The following is a 23,058-nucleotide window of genomic DNA, read 5'->3' on the forward strand; positions in this document are numbered from 1 at the left end:
CCGAAGTTAAGCAACATTGGGCGTGGTCAGGAGTTGGATGGGTTGCCACGCGCTGTTGGTGGGAGGTAAGAGAATGGAGGAGCGGAAAGGAACTGGCCACCCTTCCGCACGTAAACTCCGGCTCAGGAACACCTCTGCGGAGGTTCGGACCTGCCTTCGGGCAGAATAACCCTTACCATACCTTTTAAATATCTGAAAATTTCCGCCACATCTACAAGGATAATTGTACTTGAAGTAGTACTAGGGAATTATAGTTTACATTTTCAGTAAATAAAAATAATATGGGTAATTTTCAACGTTATACGCAAAGGCACAGTCGTTCCCTTCAACATATATTGGTGATCAAGGATATATTGTAATTTCTTACAAATGAAGTAACTTTTCGTATATCCTCATTTGCCACTTATCTGGACCGAAAATCGAACCTATGCTCATTGAAAGGGTGACTAGGTATTATTATTATTATTATTATTATTATTATTATTATTATTATTATTATTATTATTATTATTCGAGGTTTTACATAGCTTAGTTGTGGTCGTTTGAGACCCTTATATACTGGAATGTTGTCCTCTGGGAGTTTATGAACGTGCCTACGGACATGAAGCTTATCTCTATCGCACGTTCTTGAATACCATGAACCAGAACAGAGATCTTATCCGTCATGCCTCTCACGTCCACATATTCTCAAATCTTTATTCTAGTCTGGCCACTCTCATTTTACTTGAATCATTTTAAAACGCATTCTTGTTGTGGATATTTGAGGATTTCGTTTTCGAAGAAAAGCATAGTTTATTCCGCAGTTATTTCATTGCACACTGTCATATGATACTTTGATGTGTGAAACAGAACTAACAATCCTCTGCATTCTCTTGTGTATACACGTACACAGCATTTCAATAAAATCCACACTGATTTAAAGCTGTAAGTTAATAACAGGAAATCACGTTACATTTGTAACGATGCACGGGAATAATCGCTAACATTATACAGTGACAGATATATGGAATGTTTGCCGTAAGAATTGAAATGAAATGAAATGTCGTATGGCTTTTAGTGCCGGGATATCCCAGAACGGGTTCAGCTCGTCAGGTGCAGCTCTTTTTATTTGACTCCCGTAGGCGACCTGCGCGTCGTGATGAGGATGAAATGGTGAAGACAGCACGAACAACCAGTCCCGGGCCATTTGAATTTAACCAATGAAGGGTAAAATCCTCGACCCGGCTGGGAATCGAACCCCGGACCCTCTGAACCGAAAGCCAGTACGCTGACCGTTCAGCCAACGAGTCGGACACCGCAATAATTAATTTAGAACATGGCCAAGTTCCTTAGGATATAAAAAACTATGGTGCTGAAAACTGAACTAGAAGAGTTTCATTTATTTAGCGATGTTCGGGTTCTTGGATGAATTGTCAGTTCAGAGGGCCCGAGGATTTTAACTGCACAAGGTTGATTTTTGTCCCCAAAAATGGGGAAACCACGGAAATCGAACTTCATGGCTACCGGCAGCGGAGTTCAAACCCACCATCGCCCGCGAATGCTAGCTCACAGGTACGTGATCCAAACGGCGCGGCCAACTCGCGCGTTGTTGTGTGTCTTAATACACTCATCCGTACACCACACTACCAACCACTATAGATAAATGCAATAGTGAATACATCCCTCAACATAGGGCTGACGACAGGAGGGGTATTAACCTGTAAAACTAGACCAGAAAGGAAAAAGTGTATCCCAGCACACTGGAAGAAAAGGCAAGGAAAAGAAGAAATGTTTACAATTTGCTTTACGTCGCATAGACAGATAGGTCTTGGTGACGATGGGATAGGAAAGAGCTAGAATTGGGAAGGAAGCTGCCGTGCCCGTAGTTAGGGTACAGCCGAAGCATTCATCTGGTGTGAAAATGTGAAACCACGGATAACCATCTTCAGGGCTGCCCACAGTGGGGTTCGAACCCACTATCTCCCGAATGTAAGTTCACTGCTGCGCGACCGTAAAAACACGGCCCAACTCACTCAGTGAGAAGAAGAATATTTAATAATAGTGAGAACTTAAAATGTAATATAGAAAACATCTAAATATTGTATGAGATATTTTGATATGCACAGTACTGCCAAAAGAAACGTAATTTTCCTACCTTCGTGAATGGTGGTGGTCATAACGACTAACAATGGTGTGACGGCGCATGAACATTCTGGAGACTTCAATGCACCGAAGGAACAGTAGTACACTTCACTGCTTAAACTAAACGCCCTTGACATTAGAACGTATGTTCCGTAAGCACTATTACTGAAGGTACGAGGTGACCGGCAGCATGTTGATAGCCGCGACAGTAACATCACACACAAACAACCCGCGAGATTCCATGTCGGCTGTGGACTGAACAGACAACAATCGAGCTTACCCGCGGGCTGTGTGTCACTGTGACGTCACTAACTATAGGCCAATGAGCGGTAAGCGCTTCACGGAACTCAGCTGACCCAGTGGCTGAGCCAAGTTGAAGACATCTTCGGCGTCAACTGTTACACTCATTATCCTCCCTTTTTTCTTTTCTTGGCGAGGAGAAGTAAGGTACCGGAATTCCATAATCCAGCATATCTAAAGCAACTCTATTAATAAAGGAAGATGAAAAAAATACAAATTACCCATGTAGTTAATGTTGCTACTCTGTTAACATGCCCACCAACAAAATTCCTTGTTACCAACTGTAGCTTGCCGAAATATTCCTATAACTTAATAATTGCTACTTAGCAGCTTAACTACAAAACTAAACGAAAAGCTTTGCGTTATTTAAAGTCGTGCTCAGAAGAAAACAGGGCCTTTTTATGCAACAAGATACAGTAAAGAAGGAATGTGGAATGTTTAGTTAGGTTTTAAATTATTTCTCAATGGTTGTAATAACAGATGTTAGCTAATGCTGTGATATGAAAAACCGAAAATGTTACGCTATTTTGGTTCGTGATGAATAGGCCTAAGTAAAATAAATTGTGTTTGTCGAAGATAATCAATGCGCTAAAGTAATCAGGAATATGATCACTGAGTTCGAATATCCGTGTTATGCTGTACACAAACTTCTCCTTGGTTTGAAATCCCGAATTGTTTTTCCAAATTCTATACAGTGAATTGGCTAATCTCGTGTACGATTTCATAATGAAATTTGGCAGTAGTCGCCTACCTTACCTATTGGACATAACTGAATAAATATAAATAATTCATTTTTACTTTCACTCATAACGCCCAATCTTGCACGCCGATACTTACGTCAGATGAATAAATTACGATAATAAGAATGATTTATTCATTTTAATCGATATAATATATATCTATGGTTCTCCTATCCTTATCCAGTTATAACCCGGACAAGTTAATGGGAAGGTCTTGTAATTAAACGAGAATTTGGTTGGTGATTTAACGTCGCACTAACGCATCGAAGGTTTTCGGCGAAACGAACACATCTGAAACTGTATTCGTGCCTGTTAAATATTCCCCTTATTCCTCTACATTTCCCCATTGCAACGTTTGTTTTCGTGTTCTCAATAATGGATATCTAGATCAATATCACAAGCGAAAATCTCAATTACAGTAGTGATAGATTCAAAACAAACTTTTTTGTAATGCTGGCACTCGACCACTCACGATTATGAACGCTCTGAATTTACGAATCGTCCTCTACAACACTCTGCATCTAATTCTGAATCTTATGTTGCTGGTTGGTAATTTTCTTCCCTTTATTATTATTATTATTATTATTATTATTATTATTATTATTATTATTATTATTATTATTGCTATCTTAAGGGATCAAACTTGCGATTTAATATTAATTCATGAATACAACTGATACATTTAACCTTGTTTCAATTCAAGCTATGTTGAAAGTTAGTTTTAATATATCGCCGTTGCGCGAGGAGTACCTCGTATCCCACAATGCCCTTCCTATCAATTATTTTCCTTAAGACTGCTCACGCTTCTCAGCCACACATAGATATGCAGTCCATCAGAACAATGTTCGTTGTGTTCATTTTCCTACCAAGTTTTTAAAGGAAAGTTAACTTTACAGTACCGTACTATAGGAATATATATTTTCATGAAGTATTTAAGCAATACTAGAGTATAATGCACTTAAGGTTCGTTTTCCTGTACATATTAGCAAGTAAAATGAACACGATGGACGTTGTTTTGATGGACTGCATGTCCATGTGTGGCTGGGAGACGTGACCAGTCTTAAGGAAAGTAATGGATAGGAAGAGCATTGTGGGACACGAGATATTGCTCACGCAGCGATGATTTGATGAATGGTATTCTAAAACTAAAATAAAAAGAATCATTAACAAATCACAGGACAGTAAAATATATAATTTTACATGAGGAAAGGTAGCCACTGATAGAAATCCTTACTGTCTAATTCCAAGAGTATTACATTAACATTGGATATTTGTTATGAAGTTTTCCTTTCACATGTAATCAAATATACGAGTGACAGTGTTGTATGTTTATAAATTCTCTTTTTTCCTCGAAATTGTAGATCATAAAATTTGAGATACAAAGCAATTTCAGAATATGAAATTGTCAATTTCATTTTCTGTAGAGTAACTTAAGTCGTAGAGTTGTCAATACTCCAGATGTTAAATTTAGCAGCATCAGCATCAACAGCAGTAGCAGTAGTGATCTGGCCTTCCAAAAATGAAGTCGTCGTCAAACGAAAGAGTGTGCTCTCGAAAGATGTGAAAAATGACATTATCCCTAGGCTTTGCAAATCTAATACTATCGGGGTCACAAGAGAACACGAGGTGCTCAACGGCGGTTGAATGGACAAGATAAAGGTGCGGAAGCTGGTACTAACAAATGGAAGAAATTTCAGAGTTCAACTAGGAGTCCTGTTAACATCAATCATTGTTTTTATGTTGACGACCCCTGAAAGCGACAAGAATGGGGAGCGTACGTAAAACACATTCTGTACCAAGCCAACTGAATGTATCGGTTATGTAAATTAACACAGATAAATAAGCAATTTCTTTCAACCTGATTCCATAATTTACAAGAACGCATAATTTTAACTTCAGCCACGACTTAAGGCTGGATTCTTCTTTCGAAGCCACGTACTCTTAACTAAATTTTCCGCTTCTGCCACTGTGTTCAAAAACAATCTCAAGTGGATGTGCCAACAGTAAATATATGTCTTCTATTAGCTTTACGACACAGACAGGTCTTATGGCGACGATGGGATAGGACAGGCCTAGGAGTGGGAAGGAAGTGGCCGTGGGCCTTAAAATACATCCCAACATTTGCCTGTGTGAAAATGGGAAACCACGGAAAACCATCTTCAGAGCTCGAACCCACTATCTCCCGGATGCAATCTAACTGCACGGCCAACTCGCCGGGTAAACAATAGGTCTTTAATATACATCTTTATTAATTAGAAGGATTTACATTTCCTCTATTGCAAACTACAAGCGAGTCAATTTGGAAACAAAAAGAAGAGTATGCACCTACCTCAGCGAGTCTGAAAAGAACGATTAATATAATTCCAATGAACCTCAGCATTCGTAATAAATGGTTTGTTAATAATACAGAACTCTTTGTACTAATGTACATCGAAAAAATGTAGTGCATGATATGGAGAGGGATGGGCAATTAAAATCGTCCCTATTTCTTAGTCATTCTAGTTTATTAGATACCATACTGTCACTACTATCACGTTAATATCCCTTCCCCCGTTTCCTATCAAAGATTCTTCAAAGCACATAATAATCAGAATTGTTTCCATACTTTTATGTATAATGTAGTATTATAATAATATATTAAAAATTAAATTTGGATTCATGCAAGTAGTTTCTAGCTACTATGTTTTTACAATTCCTTGACCTTGTTATAAATAATGACATCGTCCTTGACAGCTTCTGTTCCGAAGCCAAACAACTAAATCTTACACCCGCTGACCTTTGAAGGATGTACATCTTGTTGCGAGTAATGGTGCTCTTCCCTTGAAACATTCCTCAACAATCCGGAATTATATATAAAAAAAGGATTGCCGCAAAATAATTATTATCCTCTTGCCTTTGCCATTTCACGTAAGTACAGTAATTATCGTTTAAGGAAAGAATGTCTCCACTTCGTAAATCACTTCTCTCTTACCTCATTATATTGCTACAGCAGATAAAATTTCCTTAAGAGATTTCATGCACGAGCACATACGATGTGATTTTTTTTTTTGTGAAGTGCTTGATTATTAACTCCTTTTCGAAATTCGCATTTAAAAAAAGAGAGGAATATCACCAAAAGTGAAGGAAAAGCAGGCTATTTTGGGTTCACTCCACTTGAAAGCAATTTTATTCTAGAGGATAAACTATCAACGGTACAGTGATATAGACATTGTATCATTTGACATTTTATCGTGTGAAAATGGCAAATTAGGGATCTTCACGTTTCGTGAAGACCCCTTCGAGTCCTCGGAAGGGGAGTTCGACCGTCCACGACTGCGATTGTTCTAACAATACCAAAATGTGTGGAAAAAAGTGACCGTTGCTTTTTATGAAATGTATTCTTGCTCGTCACCAGACGACATTCTATGCGGTATAATATATTCCGCTGAAGAGCTGATGTCGCTATATTTGATCCACGTAATTTTATGTTTTCAGTCCATGAGTTGGAGAATAAACAAACTCAAAGTGGGAGGAGAAACCAAAAATGAAAAAATAAAATCAAGTACAACGAAACAAAGATAAAGACGGAAAGGAATAGAATCGATGGACATGAAGAGAGAAGTACGTCTAAAACGTAGAATAGGATGGGAAGAAGTGAAAGAGTATAGATTTATAAATTTATAAAAATAAAAGTTTTAATTTTGGAATGTGTAGGTAATTTTGTGGCATGTCCGCCTCCGTAAAGTAACAGCGTTATTAGCTGCCGTCCTCGGGGGTCTGGGTTCGATTCCCGTTACTGCCAGAAATTTAAGACTGGCAGGAGGGCTGGTGTGTGGTTGAAATGGTACATGCAGCTCACCTCCACTGGGGGTGTACCTGAAAAGAGCTGCACCACCTCGGGATGAGGACACGACTTTACTTTATTTTGTGGTATTTCACCTAAAATCTTCAGTTTTTAATGTGACCATTTTGCTTCATCCTCAAGAATTCATTTTAAGAGAATCATCCAATTAGGTTATGAAATAAGAGGCCAAAGAATATACTGATTCTTTGTTGTTTCACTGACAAAAAGAGTAAGCACTACAACTTATAGTACACCTCTTCATCGAGATGCGAATGTCTAAAAAGGGTGGCGTGGGAGGGGAAATCTATCGGGAAAATGGGTACAGAATCGAAGAAAGATATGGTCTATTAGACGAATCTATAGGAATAAAAAGTGAAGATTGTTTAGTATATACAGCGACTGAAGGCTTCTTTTAAAATGCCACAGTTATGAGAGTATTTTACTTCGTTCGAACGTTGAGAGTCGCACTAACACATTGAAGGTTTTCGGCGACGCAAGGATGAGAAAAGGTTTGGATTGCGAAGGTAGCGGTCATGGCCTTTCGGCTCTAGCACTTGTATGATATGAATATGGGAAACCACGGATAACCATCTTCAGCGCTGCCGACGGTGGGATTCAAACCTACAGTTATAATTGAACTTTCCCTAGTTAATCGTATCTGAAGAAGAAAATACAGTGGTTGTATGAACATGAAACTTCATCTAAGCATTTCTAAGGACACGTGGAAGAGATATAATGCATAAGCAAGTCGAAGCACTATCAATGCGTTGCCATATCATGGCGATTGTGGACGTATCTTTCGTCAGACTATGAAGTGTGCTCGAAATAGTCTATCACTGTCCAGGTCAGATTACTCCGTATCCCGCATTTTCATTTAAAAAATGTTTAATCATCACTTCAGAAGTGCTACCTACATTTATCCTATTTCGTCCGAAGCCGAAAATGATATCACTGGACTGTCACTTTCCATGAGAAATAATAATAATAATAATAATAATAATAATAATAATAATAATAATAATAATAATAATAATAATAATAATAATAATAATAATAATTTTTGTACGTCCCACTAACTACTTATGATGGTTTTCGGAGACGTCGACGTGCCGGAATTTTGTCTCTTAGGATTTCTTTTGCGTGCTACACACACGACGTTGATTTATTTGAGCACATTTACATACCCCCGGACTGAGCCAGGATCGATCCTCTCAAGTTGGGGTCAGAAGGCCAGCGCCTCAATCGTCTGAGGCACTCAGCCACTCCAGTAGAGTAAGAGCTTTGTCAGTTCATTACGCGAATTCCCCGCTCGAGGAACCAAGACGCGTATGGTTTAATAATTCGTAGGTTTTAAAAGAATATAGTTAGTTCTTTCCCAGTCCACTTTTCTCTCATTTTACTACCAAGCTTGTAATTTTACGTGACTGTTGATATTGTTATAGGTATGGGATTTCCGGTTTTACGCAGAAACCGAAACATAGCGCCATTACAATTCCAAAAGTCGCACATGCGTTGGGTATGATACGAACCGAGGCTAACATTGTGAGAAGCCTTATTTAACTCTATTTATTAATTTACTCACCACTCTACTCAGTTTGCAACTGGTCACGATACATTACCCCTCCCACCTACCATTTACCAGAATTTAACGTCCGTCATAATTTTTGAACCTATTAAAAACATTCGAGATTTTGTCGACGATAAGCATGAATTATAATTGCAAATTTTTGTCAAACGGAATTATAGCTACTAAAAGTAATACATTATAGGATATTTAAACAAGGTCATACAGCACATGTAGATTATCCGAAGTATCCAGACACTGGGATGAGATGTTTATTTAAGACGAGATCTAATCTAGGGTTGACAAGGTTGACAGGAAAGGTCGACTAGTGGCCTAAGTGAAGATACCACTTGCGACATTTGCCCTTTGCAGACAACTTTCAGAACCAGCAATAATGGCATTAGTATCAGCTCTTGTCCGGTCAAGGGAACGATTGGTCGCATCGAACATTAGAAATGTACACTGTAATTACACGTGCCGGCGTTGCAGACGTAATTACTAAAAGAAACAGTTAATTCATAGCCTATTGCACTGGACAGCTTTATTACAAAGAGTATTTTTTCGTTGATATAATCATCACATCACACTTCTATCATTCTGGTTGGCTTTATTTCGCAAGGTCGCCAGGCAAATCTCTGATGAAGACCTGGAATAAATATTAAAACCGGTTCCATGAGAACTAATTTTTTAGTTGTATGGCGCCAGTCTTCACCTGCGGTTTGAGAAAATAAGAGTTTGAAGGGAGGTTACGACTATGGAGTCTGCTTGATTAATGCCGTATGACCCTTTTTCCGTAAAGAATTGCTCTATAACAATGACGATTCCTGTCCAAGGGGAAAGATATCAAGATTATTAGTCAGAATCTTCAAAAGAAAGTGTTGATCTTTCTTAAATCAATTCGGTTGATAAATCTATTCTTAAAAACGGGGCTTTTCTACTATAAGTAAATTGAACAAAAACAGACTGAAAAAGTAAAACTTTCTCTGTTTGAAATGTTTTATTCTTATAGGAAACTAACATTCGTGAGTAACTCAACAATTAACACTATTTTGGATAATGTTTACAAGTGAAAAACCAACCTAGTGTATTTCACTTAAGCTATAAACTTCGAATTACTGTGCATTTGTCCGGAAAATATCTTCCGGCACTTCCTTGCGATGAGGCACGATTGGAGTCCTTCACTTTCTCTTCCTAATAATTTAATTACACTAGTAATTACTGTGTACGTGCAGCTTTGATGCTGTAATTGTAATTTTCTCTGCGTCATACTAATGTGAGGCGTACTCATCGAACAGCAAAAGAGAAGTCTTGCCTTTCGAAGATTCTGTACTAATGGAGTTTGTATATTGAGAGCAGTGGGTAGTTTGTTCATGTCAAAATTGATTTGGGAGACTCAGAATCTGGTTTTAGTCCATCATATACCGAAGTCAACACCCACAACCGAGAATAGTTCTTCCTCTACTACTCAATACGGAACTCAAGGTGAATGATGGGCTTGTAGGTAACCAACAGGCAATGGTCCCTTCCAAGACCAACTCCCAATTAATTAAAAGTGCACATACTGATGCAAGCAAGGCGGCCACACATCGGAGACACTTAACCCACACTGAGTACATGGAAAGATGTTTCAAGCCCTCACACGAAAGTAGAGCCTTATTTTCGCATCCGAAAATTATTGAATATAGTTATTTCTCTTCATAATAACTTGTTGCCCTTAAACGGACGGCAGCTACGAGTGTGTGTGCTGTCTTCGTTGTTAAAGAAAGACAAAAGATAAAAATAAAAACGACGGGATAATCCACAAACCCTCACACCTCTCCCATCCATTTCCCTCTATCCACAAATCTTTACCCAGCAGTCCGCAACTCTTGGCCAGAGAAAGGGCATAACCCTTTAGGTGGCCCGCCTCTCCCCTTCAGGGTGAGGAATGAAAACTGTTCTTCAACAACAACAACAACAACAACAACAACAACAACAACAGAAAACTGCGAGAATAATAGTCATTCTGATCGGCATGCCACGCACCGTCAGCTTCTGTGGTACCGAGTGGCGACTGTCTTCCTAGAAACATGGCGTCGTAATATTTACTAGGAAAACGACATATATGCTGCTTGGATTTAATTAATTCCTTATAGATTTCGCTTTCAATAAAAAAATTAAACAGCAAGGAGACAAACAGATAAACCATGAGACACCATATGACAATGGTGCGAAGCGGGTAGATGATATTTTTCGACTAGGTAGTAGAGGACGGGTTGGCAATGCGGTCAGGGGCACGCAGGTGTGAGCCTAAATTCAGGAGATTGTGGGTTTGAACCCCATTGTCGGCAGCCCTGAAGATGGTTCTCTGTGGTTTCCCATTTTCACACCAGGCAAATGTTGGGGCTGTCCCTTAAGGCCACAGCCGCTTCATTTCCACTCATAACCCTTCCCTATCCAATAGTCTCCAAAAGACCTGTCTGCGTCGGTGCGACGTAAAGGCACTTGTAAACGAAAAAAAATGCTATGTAACATGAGGGGAGGACCGATGACCTCTCCCTCCATTTCACTCTGCAGTCGCAATCTCCTTAGCGATGATTTAGAGACGAACGGTACTTTTCTTTTTCACGTGGGGTCCGAACCACTGGCATGTGATCATTCATTTCAAAAATTACGTGTGCATTGACAAGGATTCGAAATTTCAGCGACTTTAGTGAGAAACTAGAGACTTACTCACCTCATTCATGTACCGGGCGGTTAAAATTAAACTTTCGCTACTTAAACAACTGTACACAGGAAACTCTTTACAGTACGCACACCAAACTCTGTACGAATAACGTCCAAACTACGGGCTACGAGTATTGCATGCTTCATCGGTACGTGAAAGACAGGCTTCATCAGGAGAACGTTCTTAATTTTGCAGATTTGAAGAGAAGCATATGAAGAGAGGTATCGGGCACACCCATGGAGATTCTTCGTGCAGCTTTGGGACGGTAAAAATGAAATGGCTTATGGCTTTTAATGCCGGGAGTGTCGAGGACATGTTCGGCTCGCCAGGTGCAGGTCTTTTGATTTGACTCCCGTAGGTGACCTGCGCGTCGTGATGAGGATGAAATGATTAAGACGACACACACACACACACACACACACACACACACACACACACACACACACACACAGTCCCCGTGCCAGAGAAATTAACCAATGATGGTTAAAATTCACGACCCTGCCGGGAATCGATCCCGGGACCCCTGTGACCAAAGGCCAGCACGCTAACCATCTAGCCATGGAGCCGGACTTTGGGATGGTATTAAGCACAGATAGGCGCCATTTTGAGCACACGTTGTAGTGTCATGGACGCTACGTCCCCAAAATCTAGGCATACTGTATGATATGACAACGAATTAAAAGTTTTTCGATGGAATTGGTTATTCATTATTTATCTTTCCTATGTCTTCGGAAATGTTCACATCAAGTTTTCTGTTAATGCGATCGCTACTTTCCTGCACAGAGAGGATAGGTTGCGAAAATGTAATTCCGACCACTTTTTATGTATGTATATCTGGCTCTTTGTTTTTGCTTTATTGCTAGTCGTTTTATATCGCGTCGACACAGGTCTTCTGGCGGAGATGGTATAGGGAAGGCAGAATTAGGAAGCACGTGACCATGGCCTTAAGGTACAGCCCCAGCATTTGCCTTGTGTGAAAATGGTGAACTACTGGAAACCATCTTGAGGAATCCCAACGGTGAGGTTCGAACCCACCATCTCCCGAATGCCAAGCTCACGGCTACGTGACCCAAACCGCGTAACCCACTTGTTCTATGTATGTATGTATGTATGTATGTATGTATGTATGTATTGCACCCATAATCGAACCTTGAAAAGGGCACCGTATGTATGTATGTATGTATGTATGTATGTATGTATGTATGTATGTATCCTTTTACAACAGTGTGAAAGGAGTTATCTTAGGACACGCCAATTACTCTCGAATGCGTGTCCTCGTGGTGTTACGCATGAGATCTACCTTGCTACAATTGTCTAGTAATAATTATGATCCTTGTGCGTGTAGTTGAGAGAAATTATAATTAAAAGAGAATATCCGTGGTGATATTCATTATTCTAGAATAAAGAACTAGTCAATCACGTTATCTATCATTTTTCTTAAAGGTACTCGTTATGAAAAGTCCCAGTATCTAGCATGTAGGAGTCACGAATTAACCACAGATTTTTTTTCTGCTTAGAGAGAGCTTTTAGCTTTTTATGGAGAGGAGAACAAATCGTCGTTGTGCCTAGAAAAGGACCTTAGAACTCTGACCAGAACGGTTCTGTCATCTAAGGTTCACCGAATTTTCGTTCTAAGTGATGCTTGTGCTGCGGGCAGTATTTCTCCACTCAACATTGTTACATAACGGTATTTCGAGGCGCAACGATGAAATACAGTACGTCTTGCATGACAACTTCTTCAGTGTAATCCAAAATCTAGAATTATCATCTTATTCTTGCCTTTCTTCTGCAACCTGGTGGGATGACGGGAGAGAACTGTAAAAATTGCAGGCTTGGACCACTTCTACGGCCGGATGCCCTTCCTGACCCTAAAATTTATTCCTTAGTGTGCGTGTCTGTGCTGGTTGATAGTGTGATACATTGTGTGTATTTTAAGAGAAGTCTTTTGGGACAAATATGAACACTTAGTCCCCGAGACAGAGAAATTAGCCAAACGTGATTAAAATCCCAGATCCGGCCGGGAATCGAATCCAGGATTCTCTGTACCGAAGGCCTCGACGCTGATATTTCAGCCAAGGAGGCGGACAAAAGAAAGGAGGATCAACTACTAATTCTAAGCTAGGAACGAGACTATTTTATAACGAAGAGAGTGTTACAAATAAAGTTGTTGGAATTTTTGAAATTAAAGTTCCCGTCTTCGTAGTTGGGATACCACGTAAAGCCGTAGATTTCTTGGTTATGATTACAAAGTTGCACAGAAGTAAACACCTAGTGCATTTCGGCGCTGGCCATAGCGTAAAATAACCATGGTCGAGGAAGTAGATCATTTATATTGATGTAGTAGCGCACTTACGGGATTCTCAAACCTGGGGTGTTACTCTTCTTACAACAAGATGCACTGGATGATCTGGTTTCTTGACGCCTGGGCCACCTCGAGGACGGAGGCCTAGATATAGGAATGTGAAGTAAATGAAATAGGGGCCAGTAAGGTTCAGTTACCGTACCGCTGCTGTCCGCGCCGACCTCATAGCCCTCATACGGATCTCTCCATCCACCACGTTAACCTGTTTGAGAGAGTAACCTTACAACTGTTTCAATGAACATTTGAAGGGATATTGTGAGATACAAACAACATTCCTTGCGTAGTTTTATCTCTAGCGGCCACATTTCGTTTTCCGATAACTGCTCTCAGAATAGAATACTCCCGTCCCCAGAAACCGGAGAGGGAGTAATCATTTATTGTAATCCAAAATGTGTTTTGAATCATGCATTCTTCTCCCTATTACAACAGTAAACATTACAATTATACTTATTAATTATTTCAATCCGGTTTCTAATTTGTAGGTTTTCTTCAAATTATATTTTATTTATTTATTTATTTATTTATTTATTTATTTATTTATTTATTATTGTATTAATGCTTACTTTTGTGTCATCAGCAGAGTCCGGATTATTAGGTACGGATAGGTTAGAATGCAAACTTACTTAAGCCAGTAACAAGTATACCCTACACTGTACAACGGTTATGCTACGGGATTTGCATAGATGTTAGGGGTACAACCTATAGAACTCCTTGAATTTATGCTACTCTTCCTACATTATGCTACAACGGGTTGCATGACTCTTACTACAAACCAAATTACTTTGCATTCTAACCTATTACCACCTACAAATCCGAGGTATAGTCATCGGTATTTATAGAGTTATCCTACAATTACAACATATATTTTAATTAACTGAATGACTGAAATAATGACTTTATTGCCTATATGAATTGGTAAGTGAATGATTTCATGACTAAATTGTGTTCGTGTATGAATGAATAAACCTTCTCACCCGGTCGCGGATAGCCACCAGCTGGAGAGAGAGCATTTATGATTAAGTGGATGAAAGAAGGAACTGTTTAAGAAATTAAGTCCTCTATCCCAGGTAGGGATAACCACCAACTTCGAAGAGAGTTAATGAATGAACGGATAAATTAAATTTAATGAATGAGTGAATGAATGAATTTAATCGAATGAATGATTCCGTTACTGAATCATGTTCATACATAAATGAATAAACTCTCTTCTCACCGAGTCACGGATAGCCACCTGGGGAGAGAAACTGCTCTCAGTTCCAAGTTTTGAACTACTACACAACCTTACTTCGTTATAAAGACACAGATTTGCGAGACACCTCAAATGTACTCTGATATAATCTAAATATACATGAAACAAGAGTTCTTCTATCTACCTCTCTTAACAAGATAATCATAAATGTGCCTCGCCTATTAATTTCGTTTGACCGGGCGAGTTGGCCGTGCGGTTAGGGGGGCGCAGCTGTGAGCTTGCATCCGGGAAACAGGCAGTTCGTACCCTGCTGTCGGTAGCCCTGAAGATTTTTCCGTGGTTTCCCATTTTCGTAACAGGCAAATGCTGGGGCTGTACCTTAATGGAGGCCGCGACCGCTTCCTTCCCATTCCTAGGCCTTTCCCATCCCATCGTCGCCATGAGACCTATTTGTGTCGGTGTGACGCAAAATACACGCACACCTTCATTTGCACACATATTACACACTACTAACCACCACAGAAATACCCATTAGCGAATAAATCCCTCCACACAGGGTTGGTTCCAGGAAGGACAACTGCCTGTAAATCTGGATGCTTTATATTCCACATAAGCCAATACGATTAGTGGAAAGATCAGTAGTAATAAATGGCAGCAAAGTGGTTGTAAGAAAAAGAAGGAAAAATAAACAACATTTTTGGTATAATGATGAGTGTAAGAAAAATAAATCGTAGGTAATCAGGGCACTAATAGTGCACATAAATGATGGATCACAGGAGTTAGGGATATAGTTTTGTAGAACAAGGGAAGACTTGACGGAGTGAAAATAGAAATAAGTGTCAGGATGAACAGAAAATGAATAGAGGATGGACAGAGGAAAGAAGGCTTTCAGTAATGTTAGAATGAATAATAATAATAATAATAATAATAATAATAATAATAATAATAATAATAATAATAATAATAATAATAATAATAGGGAAGTAAACATAAGTCAACGATTAGTGGATAGAGTATTTTCAGGGATTACTAGGCGGTCGTGATAAATGGGAAAAAATAAAAAAATACACTGGTATACTTAGATATATGGAGAACACTGCCCATCTTTGATGATACAATAACTATGGATGAAGTACCAGCTATAATGACTGTAGGAAATAGGAAATCATGTGATATTAGTGAAATCACTTACGAATTTTGGAAAAACGTTACGTAACAAGAATTATATCCTAGGATTATTAACTAAAATATCCAATAAAATTGTTGATGGTAGTAAAGTCGCAAGATGTTGGCAAAAAGTAATGATTTTTCCAATACAAATAATTATCCGGGTATTTACTCTGTTGCACACACTTAGAAAAATGTATACTGGGATACTAGCAAAATGACTCATGAAACTAACAGAGGATTACTTTATACTCCGGTGTACCAGTCTGGATTTAGGAAAGGAATCAACAATATGTTTGTCGTTTAAAACAATAAAGGAATAAATAAAGATAAAAGATGGCAAAGAACTAGATGTATTAGACTATGTTTTGCAAAATAATAATGGGTCTACCAGAAGGTACAGCTAATAATGGAGTTAGAATTATATGCGGAGATAAGACGAGCACGTTTTACATATCGTACTTGTGTTTACCGTTTGATTTTTATGTTTTTTAATCCTTGTATATTTCAATGTTGGCAAGACATCATGCTCTAGCTCCTTTGCACACCAGTCCTTCCGTTTCCGATAGAATGGCATGTTGGCATGGACGCAGACACTTGGACATTTATTAGACGAAACATGGCCTCTATATGTTTGGCACAACTATCAGAGCAAGGCGTAACTTCTCTGTAAATAATGTTTTCTTGAATATCACAAGTGTATTATACAATATTTTTCAACTCTCAAGATTAAAATATTCTCTACTATACCCATTCCACGTGGTAGTTATTTAATAAAGCCCACCTTAAACGCACCAGTAAGAAAGTAACTAAGTTATTAGAGTGAAAGATATTGAGTAACAGATGAGCATGGCAGAATGTAGGACTAAACAAACATTATTATAATTCTGCGGTATTTAACAAAAATTGTAAATAATGGTAGACTTACGGATATAGACGTAAGTGGTATGGTTTGATGGCTAACATATATTATAAGAATAAGGCTCAAAGGGAGAGGTATGGCGAGAATCGTTTATTCCGTGGAGAAACTAAGGAAGAAGCACATCTATTGATAGTATATAGGCAGACTGACTCGCTTAGATACCGTACACTAAAAGATGGGGTACTGATAGAGTATTCTTTTCTTTATTTCCAGCGACCTCTGTCCAAACAACATCCCTTTTAGAAGCACGGAAGTGACTGTACAATGAAGCGCGGAATGCATGCCATCTCGTTAGATAATCCAATATATCTCAACGCTAGTCCAGTATAGACCATATACTGTAATTTACCTCTGACCTATTTACAATTATAACGTTACTTGTGAGCCCGTGGATAATCGCACGACACGGAACCAGGTTTCGCCAGCTAAACACATACATCTGTGCACATGACACCGTACTATAATGAACAGAGAAAGCTCAAAACCTAATGCATTTTCTGACATCTGTCACAGAGACCCAGTTCCTTCTTCTGAGTTATTTTAAACGAGGTCAGGAAGCTATCTGTTATAGATAAACTTGCGCGAAATCAAAGTGCTACAAATATATTATACTTCTTCCAACTCGAAAGACCTGCACCAGACCTCTCCAGAGGCCACATCATGTACAGAGACACGCAAGCGAAGCTCACCCTAGTTTATTCATTATCCGTTAATGATGCACATCTCTCTTGTATACTAAACACTTTGTTATTAGTTATATTATGTTCGGAAAGTGACAAGCGATGTTCAGGAAACATTGTAGCGAATGTTTTTTTTTTTACGTCGCATCGACACAGATAGGTCTTATGGCGACGATGGGACAGGACAGGTTTAGGAGTGGGAAGGAAGCGGCTGTGGCTTTGATTACGATGCATGATGATTATGATGATGATTGTTGTTTAAAGGGGCCTAACAGCTAGGTCATCGGCCCCATATAGTACGAGATGTAACGAAATGCAAATTAAAACTTCGAAATGTATCCACTGACTAGAATCTAAAACGAATGGTGATGAGAATATGATCGTGAAACCAAAACTATCAGTGCATCCAATTCACTATGTCTTAATTACTGGGATGATGCTTATTATCTAAAGAGGTCCAAAATCCAGGTCACCGGCCCCTCACAATGGTACTAATCACAGGTAATGTAGACCCATGGTATGTCTCACACACACACACACACACACACACACACACACACACACACACACACACGCACACACACACACACAAAATGGCACCACTCGCAGGTAGCACAACACATGGCGTTTCGCACATAAGGGCTCCACTCACAAGCAACGCAGACCCATGGTTCTCCTCACCTCGTGTACTAATTACGGGCCGTGGTGTTCCTCACATAATAACACTACTCTCTGTCAACGCAGACCAATGACTTCCTCAAAAAGTGGTACTAATTACGGGTGTCAGCCAAACCCGTGGTGTTTCTCACATAGTAGTGCTAACCGCAGGCAACGTAGATCCATGGTGTTCTTTTTTGCTAGTGGCTTTAAGTCGCACCGACACAGATAGGTCTTATGTCGACGATGGGACAGGAAAGGCCTAGGAGTTGGATGGAAGCGGCCATGGCCTTAATTAAGGTACAGTCCCAGCATTTGCCTGGTATGAAAATGGGAAGCCACGGAAAACCATCTTCAGGACGGCCAAAAGTGGGATTCGAAGATTCAAGCTCACAGCCGCACGCCTCTAATCGCACGGCCAACTCGCCCGGTAGACCCATGGTGTTGCAGATAATGTAGTACTACTCACAGGTAACGCAGACCATACTCAAGACAGTGGAATGGATCACTGGAATACACATGACTTCTTTCACAAGCAACACTCAGACCCATAATGTTCCGTACAGAATGATACTGCAAGTAACGTCACAATTAACGCCGACCCATGGTGTTCTTCCCCCTGTGGGTGGGGGCGGTAGAATAACACCCACGGTAACCCCTGCCTGTCGTAAGAGGCGACTAAAAGGGGCCCCAGGGGCTCTGAACTTTGGAGCGTGGGTTGGCGACCACGGGGCCCTTAGCTGAGTCCTAGCATTGCTTCCACTTACTTGTGCCAGGCTCCTCACTTTCATCTATCCTATCCGACCTCACTTGGTCAACTCTTGTTCTTTTCCGACCCCGACGCTATTAGGTTTGCGAGGGCTAGGGAGTCTTTCCTTTTCACGCCCTTCGTGGCCCTTGTCTTCCTATGGCCGATATCTTCATTTTTCGAAGTGTCGGACCCCTTCCATTTTTCTCTCTGATTAGTGTAATATAGAGGATGGTTGCCTAGTTGTACTTCCTCTTAAAACAATAATCACCACCACCACCACCACCACCCATGGTGTTCTGCACATAATGGTACTAATCACAAGTAATCTCATGATTCTAATGTCATCATGCCTTGGTCTCCCCTTTTAGTAGTCTTTTACGACAGGCAGGGGATACCGTGGGTGTGTTCATCTGCGTCCCCCACTCATAGGGGGTCAGACGAAGAAAGACAGGGCCATGAAGGGCGTGGAAAATAAAGACTTCCTAGGCTTCGAATGCTCTAATACCTTTGGGGTCGGAAAAGAAATAGAGTTGACCAATGGATGTCGGGCAGGATAGTAAGGGGCCTGGCACAAGTAAGTGGAAGCAAAAATAATTAAGGTAAAGCCCCAGCATTTGTCTGGTGTGAAAATGCGAAACCACAGAAAACCATCTTCAGGGCTGCCGACAGTGTGGTTCGAATTCACTATCTCCCGAATGCAACTTCAGAGCTGCGCGCCCCTAACCGCACGGCCAACTCACTCGGTGAATGTTATCATTTTTTTTTTTTTTTGCTATTTGCTTTACGTCGCACCGACACAGATAGGTCTTTTGGCGACGACGGGAGAGGAAAGTCCTAGGAATTGGAAGGAAGCGGCCGTGGCCTTAATTAAGGTACAGCCCCGGCATTTGCCTGGTGTGAAAATGGGAAACCACGGAAAACCATCTTCAGGGCTGCCGACAGTGGGGTTCGAACCCACTATCTCCCGGATGCAAGCTCACAGCTGCGCGACCCTAACCGCACGGCCAACTCGCCCGGTGTAGAATTTATTACCAAGGTGTGGTAGGCCCCGAGTGGCTGAAACAAGCCCAGTCGTATATTTTATACAGGCAAATTCCATATCGTTGAGTCGAGATTCATGAAATTCGAATTTCAACAGCTATAGTCTATTTCAACTTATTTGCCCAGAATTCGTAGACCAAGACATCTCTAGAAGAAACATTACGATCATCATTTCGTTATTTTCAATATGAAGTGTAGAACAACGACAGAGTAGGAGATTCCTCTAACGGCGAAGTCTCTGTTCACTTAGGCATTTCGGCAATTTAGTAATTGCATGTTCCTAATTAGGCCGCTATTACCAGTCAATTACAATTACGCTTCCTTTCAGAAATGAATTAACACTTATAGGAATGATTCTTCTAACCAAGTTGAGCAGTAATTCTGATGTCTCACTTGCACTTTTTAAAATTCTAGATCGTCTTAACTTTACGTTGTTTGAGACTTGATTGCAAACCACTCAGTTAAATCAGCTGCCTCTATGCAGGACTGATGATTTGATTTATGCTCTAATAACTTCTGGCACTTCCGAGAGTAATTGGAAGAAATGGGGATTAGTTTCAGATCTTTCCGTATCAAGTCCCTTCAGATCTTGAATTAGATCTGAGTCCTATGGCTTTCTCTTCCGTGTTGAGCGGTGATCTCTTGTCCCAGACAATTACCTTGTTATACGAGTGTTCGGGTTTAAAGAACGGAACATTAAATTTCGAGACACAGCAATGCATAGTGACTGGGCATATTAGATTAGTGACAGCTGTTTAACTCGATGGCCGTGGGTCCAATCTTGTTCACTGCATGCCATTCTTGAAATAGACGTGATTCCGTAGCTAGATTCCGTGTAGAACTCGGTGGTTTACAAGGATTATTATAAAGATTAAATAATAATACTGTTTAAACCACCTACAGCTGTATTTAAGGGACGCCGAGGTGTTGGAATTTTGCCCATCAAAATCTCCATTTACAAGCCAGAAAATAACGATACGGAACTGTTGCTTATAAGTAGGGCTCTGAAGTTGAATACCTATACATTGCCTAAAGCACCTAAAAATATCAACAAAAAAGGACCTAAAACTGGCAAAGAAAGAAAGAAAGAAAGGGCGTATGGCTTTTAGTGCCGGGAGTGTCCGGAGACATGTTCGGCTCGCCAGGTGCAGGTCTTTTGCTTTGACTCCCGTATGCGACCTGCGCGTCGTAATGAGGATGAAATGATGATGAAAACGACACACACACACACACACACACACACCCAACCCCCGTGTTAGCGAAATTTACTAATGATGGTTAAAATTCCCAGCCTGCCGGGAATCGAACCCGGGACCCCTGTGACCAAAGGCCAGCACGCTAACCATTTAGCCATGGAGCCGGACCTAAAAACTGGCAAAAAGGACGTAAAAATGCTATCCAAATTCATTCATAATTATAGCTTTAATTACTTAGCGAGGGATCCCACCTCTACCGCCTCAAGGGCAGTGTCCTGGAAGTTCACACTCTTGGTCGGGGGATACAACTTGGGAGTATGACCAGTACCTCGCCCAGGCAGCCTCACCTGCTATGCTGAACAGGGGCCTTGTGGGGGGATGGGAAGATTGGAAGGGATAGGTAAGGAAGAGGGAAGGAAGCGGCCGTGGCCTTAAGTTAGGTACCATCCCGGCATTCGCCTAGAGGAGAAGTGGGAAACCATGGAAAACCATTTCCAGGATGGTTGAGGTGGGAATCGAATCCACCTCTACTCAGTTGACCTCCCGAGGCTGAGTGGACCCCGTTCCAGCCCTCGTACCACTTTTCAAATTTCGTGGCAGAGCCGGGAATCGAACCCGGGCCTCCGGGGGTGGCAGCTAATCACGCTAACCACTACACCACAGAGGCGGACAAGAATATATTTAAAAATGCAGAATTCTGGTCGTAAGCAGCGTACAATGCAGAAATATACAGGGTGAACTGAAATTCACAGCGTGACTTCTCACACGCCAGCAATAAAAAAAAGTCTCTCACAAAAGTTCGTCCTGCGAGTATATCCGGCAGAAAAAGGACGTTGAACAGTGGCAATCTGGCAACGATGTAACCACATGTAGGGTAACTACCTCTGTCAGCACTTATTAGTCCCGCCGTACAGTTGGTGCAGTGGATAGAGTTTTGGGTTAGCATGCAGGAGGTCGATGGATCGATCCTGGGTTGAGGCGTATATTTTTTATTTCGTAAATGTAGTCCAGGTGGTATGGTGTCTGGCATGTTAATCGTCAACAGCGAATAGATTCACGCCCACGACGTGGAATGGGCGTCTTTCAAAGATGACCAATGAAAACGATTGTTCGTCCATTTCTAGGATCGTAGTATATAAGTGCAGATGGTTTCTGGAGGATCCGCTGCAATCGCTGTTGACGATTAAAATGCCAGATACCATACCACCTGGACTACATTTACGAAATAAAAAACATACTCCTCAATCCAGGATCGACCCCTCGACATCCTGCATGCTAACCCAAAACTCTACCCACTGCACCAACAGTACAGCGCGACCAATATGTGCCGACAGAGGTAGTTACCCTACATGGTGGTTACAGTGTTGCCAAATTGCCACTCTTCAACGTCCTTTTTCTGCCGGATATACTCGCAGGACGAACTTTTGTGAGAGACATTTTGTTATTGCTGGCATCTGAGGAGTCGCGCTGCGACGCCCGAGTGCGTGAATTTTGGTTCATCCTGTATGTGAGTAAAATACTCCTATCATACAACATACTGTATACTTTTAGTTTAACATAATTTCAAAAAGAATTCTGTGTTTGTTAAAAATGTACTTGCAGAATTTACAATGAAATACTTTTTCCACCTAGAATAAATTCAGCGAACCCGCAATGGACATCCTGGAGAGAGAAATTGATATTAGTATAACTGGAATAATATTTTCCTTAACCACACTAAGGTTACAGAAACTGGAATTCCGAAACCTTACCTTAGTTGGCATTGCAGAACATCACAATAATCGCCTCCAGATTCTTAGATATAAAGGACGGCCGGTTTTTCAGACAGCACGTTGTGA

The 23,058-nt window shown here is 40.6% G+C and overlaps 1 protein-coding gene across 2 annotated transcripts in view; it reads right to left on the bottom strand.

Annotated features, from left to right (window-relative positions):
• f (forked) overlaps window positions 1-23,058 on the bottom strand; it is a 241,483-nt gene that overhangs the window by 207,454 nt on the left and 10,971 nt on the right. The window contains exon 1 of one of the 2 annotated variants that reach the window (XM_068225271.1): window positions 2,135-2,351. The exons of the other annotated variant lie outside the window; for it this stretch is intronic. Within the exon in view, the coding sequence (XP_068081372.1) occupies window positions 2,135-2,190 (56 nt within the window). The 5' untranslated portion in view covers window positions 2,191-2,351. Of the gene's footprint in view, window positions 1-2,134; window positions 2,352-23,058 lie in introns of those variants that run through there. 2 annotated transcript variants of the gene reach the window in all.

The sequence above is a fragment of the Anabrus simplex genome, chromosome 1, assembly GCF_040414725.1.
Source record: "Anabrus simplex isolate iqAnaSimp1 chromosome 1, ASM4041472v1, whole genome shotgun sequence".
In the NCBI taxonomy this organism is placed as follows: domain Eukaryota; kingdom Metazoa; phylum Arthropoda; class Insecta; order Orthoptera; family Tettigoniidae; genus Anabrus; species Anabrus simplex.